This window comes from Pinus tabuliformis, chromosome 5_2 (genome assembly GCF_031772625.1).
Source record: "Pinus tabuliformis cultivar Carrire ecotype Pingquan chromosome 5_2, CPIR1, whole genome shotgun sequence".
NCBI lineage: Eukaryota > Viridiplantae > Streptophyta > Pinopsida > Pinales > Pinaceae > Pinus > Pinus tabuliformis.
The window spans coordinates 784,369,006-784,377,880 of record NC_142306.1 but is presented as its reverse complement, the minus strand read 5'-3'; the positions used below and the strand labels follow the sequence as shown (position 1 = coordinate 784,377,880).

The following is an 8,875-nucleotide window of genomic DNA, read 5'->3' as shown; positions in this document are numbered from 1 at the left end:
CAGCTTTCACATTTTGTGATATTGCGAAGTTGCAATATAAAAGTACAAAGAATGTTAAACCGCTGGGAAAACGGTGAAACAAAATAATGAAGGATTTTCATTTCAAATTTAGAGATGGACGTGCCTTTTCTCTCTCTTCGAAATGAACATGTAGCACAATATGATTGGTTTGGATAAGGGACGCGTGGTGGAAAAAGATGGTTCCGATAAAGCCACATGGCATATGAAGTCAGCATGGTGTGGCAGGACTATGAACACGTGGCAGGTAGTTTCAGCATTTTCAAGGCCCCAAGGGGGGAAACAGGGTGACACATTTCACCAATTACAAGGTGCCACGTGGCAGTGAATCATGTAATAGACTAGATATTGGCGTTCGAAGGTTGAGGCATGTTGTTGCATGAAATTAAAGTCTTGGAGTGAAATCCTCCGATTAAGGGGCTCCGATATGGGGGCTGGCCCATAGTCACAAACAAGGAAATACACAAGGCTGAGAACCAAGGGCGATCACAATCACCGATCACATATCGACGTTTTGAAACATGTGCCATTTCAAAATTTCTGATAGAGGGGCTCCGATATTGGGTTGGTGCGTGTTATTAAGACTCAAAGAACCTTGGGCTTAAAGCAATAAATAAAGGAAAATAGTGCCTGTTGTGATATGCGATATTGTCAAAGAATATTGGTGGTTGGAGGTCCATAGCACAGTTTGGAGTTTCAGAGTTTAGATATTTGGTTATTATTATATAGGACCAATGTTATATGTATCATAAATTTCTAAAATAATTCTTGCGATGTTATAACTCTGATATAAATCTAGCAGATTCATTATTCCATTAAATTATTTCTGATTACTATATCGGGTCAGAAACCAAATTGGAAATAAGAGAATTAAGCCATATCAACGATTTAACATATGTGGTATTTTAAAATTTTCGATATGACAGTGGATCTGATATTCTGATTTCCCTGCTTGTAGTCGTAGGTCCATATCGCGTATCAGAAATTGGAGAATCAGAGGGGTGATAAATTTCAAATTTTGTGATATTGCAAATTTGCGATATAAAAGTACCGAAAATGTTAAACCGCCAGGAAAACATTGAAACAAAATAACGAAGGATTTTCATTGCAAAACCAAACATGGATGTGCCTTTTCTCTCTCTTCCAAATGGACGTGTGGCGCAATATGATTGGTTCTGATAAGGGACGTGTGGTGGAAATAGATTGGTTATGATAAATCACATCACATATGACATCAACATGGCATGGTGGGATGGTGGACACGTGGCAGGCAGTTTATGCATTTTCAGGGCCCCAAAGGGGGGAAACAGGGTGACACGTGTCACCATTTACAAGGTGCCACGTGGCAGTGAATGAATTAATAGACTGGAGATCAGCGTTCGGAGGTTGAGGCATGTTGTTGAATGAACACAAAATCTTGGATTGAAATCCTCTGATTAAGGGGATCCGATATGGGGGCTGGCCCATGGTGAAGGACAGATGTGAGGTTGAGAACTAAGGGCAATCACAATTGTCGATTGCATATTGATGTTTTGAAACATTTGCCATTTCAAAAGTTCCAATAGAGCGGCTTCGATATTAAGCTGGCATGCGGTTATTAAGACTCAAAGAACCTTGGGCTTAAATCATTTAACGAAGGAAAATAACACCCGTTGCGATATGTGATATTGTCAAAGCTACTAGTGTTAAAGTGGCGGGGAGGGCCAATTATAGGTTACCAAAGAAATTCATGGCAAAACCAGCGAAGGACGAGATCTTTTATCTCTCCTCAAAGGGGCACATGGTAGATAAAGGTTGGTTCTGATAAAACAAGTGTTTAAAAGTGATAAGCTACATGGCATAGAGTGAACTTCCTGCAAAACCATTAAAAAAAGGTTTAATTATTATAACAACAACCACATATGGAAGTGACAAGTGGTAAGCATCGTGTCGTATGGAGAGAAATGTGGCAAGGGCCCAGCACCAAAGAGCTCATCCTATCAGAGATCAACAATCAAAACCCGTGAGAATCACAACGTCGAAATGGTATATTCCTTGAAGGTCGACGAATCTGCTACAATGTCATGAGGAAGAACCTCACCATAAAAGCCCATCGGCTTAAATACTGGAATGAGTTGATATATGGGTTGTTTTTGTCACGTGGGATTAGTTTGAAGGACTGGAAATTTTTTGGTGATCTTCTCCACCCGGATTCTATTTTGGTAAAGTGACATGTTTGGTAGATATCATAGGTCTTGTTTAGCCATATGTTTTTTACCAAATTTGAACATATACTTCTATTTGTGTTCAATATTCTCAATTTTTATTTCATTATAAGTTTCATAGTTTCTTCTCAGATTTATTATTAGAAAATTGTTTTTTAAACATTTTTTAGTTGAATTTTATAGTTGGAGGATTTGCCTGGATGGTCAAAAGTGGTCTGACAAAAAAAATCAACAAATATTGCAGAATCAATCTTTAAATCACGTTTTTGATGGTGGAAATCGGTTCAACATCATCAAAAACCTCTTGGTACCCAAAATCTTGAAGTTTAACAACTATAACCTAGATTTACAAAAATCCCTGCCATAATTTATCAAAATATTGCCATGATTTCTATGATTTTCAGAGGAAAAAAATAGTTTCATACTGCAATTATATATATATATATATATATATATATATATATATATATATATATATATATATATAATCAAATTTTATGAGCAACAACTTCTTATTATGACTTTCTGTCCTTTTTTATAAATGTATGTCTTTTTTCTTAGTAAGATTGTGTTTCTTTCTTTTAAAAATATAGGTCTTTGTCTAGTACAATTATAATAGTAATTAATTTTTATGTTACTGAATCTTGAATTATAATTTGTTTTCTTATCTTAGAAAAAATCTTAACTAATTTTTTTTTTTTAAATGTGAAAAAATACAATAAATATTATTAAAAAAGATAATTTTACTTTACTATACATCAATATAAATCATATTTACAAATAAATCATATTTACAATAAAATTAATATTATTAATAATAATTTTTTTTAAAACTAATAATATTTATAATTAGAATGGTCAACTAATAATAAATATAATAATCTCTCACTCAATAATAACAACTACATCCTTTAGTATCATTTATATCACTTTTAAAATTAAGAGTATTTTAGATCAATATTTGAAAAACTCAAAATGTATCTATAAATGAATAGTTAACTAAAAATAAGTGTAATAGTCGACTAAATAATAATTGCTTTCTCTTTGGAACCATATATGCAGGGTATAAATTTGAGGGGCATTATTACTTGTTAAGTAATTTTTTTATTATGAGTTTTCTTTTTTTTAATTGTCTTCTAAATTTGTTTTTTATTTTTACTTATTTTTAAAATATTATGTATAATGTGTTTTTTTGTTAATTTTTTATTGTGAATGTAAAAATATTTTCTGTTAATATAAGTCATATGTTTTTAGTTCTGGCTTGACTATAAAATAAATTTCAACCAAGTAATATCATAAATGTATATGTTTTATATTAATTTAAAAGGATCAAACAAATTCCTTCTGGTTTGACCATAAAATTCAAATGTTGTACATAATATGCTAAACCATTCTCTAAAAAAATTCAATTAATGTGGTCAAACCCATTAAATATAATGTATTTTGAAGAGGAAATAAATCTTAGCTTACAATTTGATGAGTTGGATTTAAGGAGGACCTTATAAAAAATAACACAAGATTGAAGCCACTTTTAATTAAGAATTTGGGAGGATTCTAGTATTTAAAGAACTAACCAACATAGATCCATTTTAAATACAGATCTAACATGCCCCAAGAGGGATCCAATTTCTTCACATGTAATTTTTTTTAGGAGCAAATATTATTTAAATGTTTTGTATAGTTATTTAATTTTTTTAATTTTTAGACTTTTAATTTTTTTTATTTTGGGCGACATGAGAAAAATTTCAATTTTGATGACGAATGAACATCCTTACATATCATACTAGGCTATAGAATGAGCCTCACATCATACTGGGTTGTAGAATTGGCCTCTCCGCTCAATGAGCCTCTTGACTCAATAATATGTAGACATGGATTTTGAAGAAATTCATAAACTTCTGAGGAGGCTAACACCTAAAAGGCACACATCCAGTTGTGTTTAGATGTAAGTTTGAATGTATTAACATCATAGCCTTAGTAACCACACAATTGAGATTTCCATATCCAACCACAAAATATATTTGTTTTCTAATCAAACTAACAAATAGACCCATTTTATAAAAATTGAGATCTATTACCAATGTGCCAACACTAAAGAAACTACATAAAACTCTCAAAATCAAACAAAAAAGTAATGTTTCAAGTACATAAAGAAGGAAAGTCGATTAGTGTTTTATATAGAATACCAATGGCCCATGAGTATGGACATGTCATGTGAGTGTCAACCTTTAAGCCTTAGGCTTCAATGTTCATGGTCTATGATTAAGTGTGTACAATGTAGGATCCCATGGTGTGACTAAAGACACAACAAGAATTTTGTAATAAGTTCAAAGATCCACTATGAATGAGTCTATGTTTATCTTAAAGTCTTAGTATTATCTTAAAGTGTCATCTTAAAGTCTTAGTATTATGGGTGTTGGATAGTATAGTACCTATCTTAAAATCTCAACCAACAAAATCATTAACTTTTTTTGTTTTCAACAAGTTTATTTAAAAATTTTATATATATATATTAATAATTTTTTCATTAAATATTTTTTTTAAATATAAAATTTTTTCTTTCATTATAAGCTTCTTGTTGTAAGATTATGGTTAGACAATTAAGTACTTTTAGATTTTTTTTTAAAAAAAGTTAAAAGAGTCTGCTTAGATAAAATTATATATTTATCTCATTTGTAAAACAATATATTTCATTAGTATAATGATACAAGCAATGAAATTTGAGATGAAAGTTTATGAGCAGCAACTTCTTAGCAACTTCTTAGTGTGACTATGCTTCTTTCTTTTAAAAATGTATGTCTTTGTCTGAAATATGTACAATTATAATTGTAATTAATTTTTTGTTACTGAATTTTGAATTGTAACTTGTTTCTTTATCTTAAAAAAACAATCTTTACAAAAACATTTTATTTTAATGTGAAAAAATAATATAAATATTATTCAAAAAGATAATTTTTACTATTAATCAATTATATCAATATAAATAATATTTACAATATTTTTAATGATAATTTTTTTACAAAACCAAAAAAAATTATAATAGAATAATCAATTAATAATAAATATAATAATTTCTCACTCAATAATAATAATTGAATTAGATCGACACTTTTTGAACCAATCTACATGATTCATCATTAAAATATTTTGTCAATGTGATTTTTTCCAAAAATCACAAAAATTTGAATTCGAATAACAACACCTTTTAATATCATTTATATCACTTTTAAAATTAATAATATTCAAAATAAATATTTAAACAACTCAAAATATATCTCTTTTCATACCTGGTATATTATTTTGAAATTAATATTATTAAAAATAAATCTTTTAAAAAACCAAAAATCTATCTATCAATAGTCAACTAAAAATAAGTGTAACGATTAGTGACTAAATAATAATTGTTCTCTCTTTCAGAACCGTATTAGTGACTAAATAATAAGTGCTCTCACTTTCAGAACGTATGTAGGGTATAAATTTGACGCGCACTGCTACTCATTAATTAATATTTTTATAATGAGTTTCTTTTTAAAATTGTGTTCCAAATTTGTGTTTTATTTTTACTCATTTTTAAAATATTGGGCGTTGAATAATGCTGTGATTATCCTGAAATCTCAATTAACAAAATCATTAATTTTTTTTGTTTTCTACAAATTTATTTGTTGAAATCTCAATTAACAAAATCATTAACTTCTTTTGTTTTCTATAAATTTATTTGAAATTGTTTATATAGGAATATTTTTGTCATTAAATAATTTTTTGAAATATAAAAATTAAATAATTCTTTGAAATAAAAAAAATAAATTTAATGTCTGGGAAATTTGTAAAGTGATTAAATTATATAAAGATTAATATGTTCAAATTATAATTTTGATGTTGAGGAATTGTTTGGACTATCAAAAGTGGCTAGAATCTGGGCAAAAAAATTTCAGAAAATCTTGTAGAGGTAGTATTTGAATCATATTTTTGATGATGGAAATAGATTCAGCGCCATCAAAAATTTCTAAGGCAGCTAAAATTATGAAGTTTAACAGTTTTTACTTACAAATCCCTCCCTAATTTTTTCAAAATATGACCGAAATTTCGATAATTTTAAAGAAAAAAACATAATAGTTAAACTCAGGCTAAGTTTTTTAGTTTCCTTATCAAATTTCCAACTAAATCAACCCAAAAAAATCTTAAGAACCCCGGCGATTCATGAGTCACGTCATTAGAGTACTGCCTGACAAATGCTCTCATGAATTTGCGAAGTATATTCGCCAACTAAATCAACCCAAAAAAATCTTAAGAACCCCGGCGATTCACGAGTCACGTCATTAGAGTACTGCCTGACAAATGCTCTCATGAATTTGCCAAGTATATTCGCGTATTTTCTAGCATTTGGGTGCGTCACAATTTGTCTACGCATGTATTCGAGGCAAACTACAACTTACGAACCAATGGCGCATGATCATGAGCAGGTTTCTTGCGGATGTCGAGTCTCGACACAGTCGTGACAGAGCGAGAAAATCGGTTGTATGACCGCGAAGAAATCGGAGTAAAGATTCGAAAATTTACAAAACCTGCCAATGGCAATGAAGTGAGTGACGATTACTCCTACGAAATTTTCTCTCCTCTGCCCTTCCACGGACGGCTGAAATTTCATGGGTATTCCTGCGTAGATGTGGCCTACCGAAATTTTCTCTCGCCTACCCCTCCAGGAAGCGTTAAAAAGGGTACATCTCCATTTCATTTCCACGATTCATTGTGCTACTTATCTGATTCATCTCTGAGTTTCGGACTTCAGCTTCTGACACAAACCATGATATCAGATGAAATGAAGCCGAATGAGAACGAGAAAGGAGATGAAATAGTTTGCGTGACTGGGGCAGGGGGTTTCATTGCATCGTGGCTTATCAAGTTTCTCCTCACCAAGGGCTATATTGTCAGAGGAGCAGTTCGCACCAACCCAGCTGGTATATCCACTAATTACCAGTTTTCCTACCACATCCCATGATTTAATTATATTATTTGTTTTTGCATGGAACATGTATGTAGATATATTCTCTTACATCATATCTGGAAGTAGAGTTTCTGAAGAGATTTGACATGAGTGTAGATGATGGGTGGAAATATGAGCATTTGAGAGAGTTGGAAGGAGCAAAGGAGAGGCTTCAGCTTGTCAAAGCTGATATTCTTGATTACCAGAGCTTGCTTACAGTTATTCGAGGTTGCCATGGTGTCTTTCACATGGCTGCCGTTATCAACAACGACCCTGTAATTACTTCGTCGATTCTTTCGATTCTCGTCATAATTCCAATTCCATGCAGTTGGTTTCAGCTGAAACGATTCTGATACCATTAGATCTTGCTAATCATTGTTTTATAATTAATGAAAGCAGGAGAAAGTTATAGAGCCTGCGAAGGAAGGGACGAGGAATGTGATGGAGGCTTGCGCAGAAACAAGGGTCAAGCGCGTTGTCTTTACGTCTTCTATCGGTGCAGTTTACATGGATCCTCACCGAGAACCACTTGCTATAGTCAAGGATGACTGCGGGAGCGATTTGGACTACTGCATACAGACCAAGGTATTAATTAACAGCAGTTCTTTTATCAATTATTACAGATAGAGGCTGAATCGGCTTACTAATTGGCCTCTCTCATGCATTACAGAATTGGTATTGCTATGCAAAAACAATGGCAGAGAAATCCGCATGGGAGATTGCCATGAGAAGGAATTTAGAGCTGGTGGTGATTAATCCAGGCCTGGTTTTAGGTTCTTTGTTGCAGAACGCCATGAACCCCAGCACTGCTCATATTATGAAATACTTGTCAGGTGGATATTGCTTAAAATTTACGTATATGTTATAGTCAGTTCGTTCGTAATATGCACAGATGGTTTTTAATGATTTAATTGATATTCATAAATCTTGATGATGCTCAGGATCTGCTAAGACGTATGCAAACTTAACACAGGTATATGTAGACGTGAGGGACGTGGCAAAGGCTCACATTTTAGTTTATGAAACGCCCTCAGCCAGTGGGCAAAGATATCTGTGCGCAGAATGCAACCTCCATCGAGCAGACCTGGTCCACATGTTGGCCAGAGAGTGCCCTCGCTGTTCCCACCCTACCAAGTACGTACACACACTCAACTCTCACATAAAACATATTTCACTTTGGGTTCTGTCAAACTATGTTATATTTAGAAACATAGAAGATAAATGAAGCTTGCAACTTCATGCGCGCAGGTGCTCAGACGAGAAAAATCCAAGGAAGCAGCCATACAAGTTCTCCAATGAAAAGCTGAAGGATCTGGGCCTTTCGTTTACGCCTATGAACCAGTGCTTAGCAGATGCAGTGGCCAGCTTACACAACAGGGGCTTTCTTGAGCATTAAGTTAGAGGATAGGCTGACAACGCTGAAAGCCTTTATATCATCCTGTGGGATGTGAGAATCGTTGGAGTCATCGTTACATTTCTTTTGCAGTAATAGGCACTGTTAAATAGCAACCAAAAATACTCCAAAAGTTCTGCAGGCAGAGTCAAAAACTCCAAAAAGTCTCATGGACAAGGCTTTTCTTTTTATATAAATGACTAGACAGCCAAATAAGTTAAATAGTTGATTAAATTGCATGGTTGTATTATATTTATGTAGTTGATTAAATTGCATGGT

General features: G+C 32.5%; 1 protein-coding gene across 1 annotated transcript; it reads left to right on the top strand.

Moving 5' to 3' along the window:
- Nucleotides 1-6,693: 6,693 nt before the first annotated feature.
- LOC149161627 (cinnamoyl-CoA reductase 1-like) lies at nt 6,694-8,599 on the top strand. Its single transcript, XM_089434944.1, has 6 exons — nt 6,694-7,177; nt 7,321-7,478; nt 7,603-7,788; nt 7,874-8,036; nt 8,145-8,337; nt 8,452-8,599. The coding sequence occupies exons 1-6, from the start codon at nt 6,694-6,696 to the stop codon at nt 8,597-8,599; spliced, it is 1,332 nt and encodes a 443-aa protein (XP_089291070.1).
- Nucleotides 8,600-8,875: the final 276 nt, after the last annotated feature.

What these genes read in the sequence shown, in the direction of transcription:
- LOC149161627 (XM_089434944.1), top strand. Translation starts at nt 6,694, where the DNA reads ATGTCGAGTCTCGACACAGTCGTGACAGAGCGAGAAAATCGGTTGTAT. An exon ending in TATTATGAAATACTTGTCAG is followed by an intron (nt 8,037 to 8,144) that starts GTGGATATTGCT and finishes GATGATGCTCAG; the next exon opens with GATCTGCTAAGACGTATGCA. An exon ending in CGCTGTTCCCACCCTACCAA is followed by an intron (nt 8,338 to 8,451) that starts GTACGTACACAC and finishes TCATGCGCGCAG; the next exon opens with GTGCTCAGACGAGAAAAATC.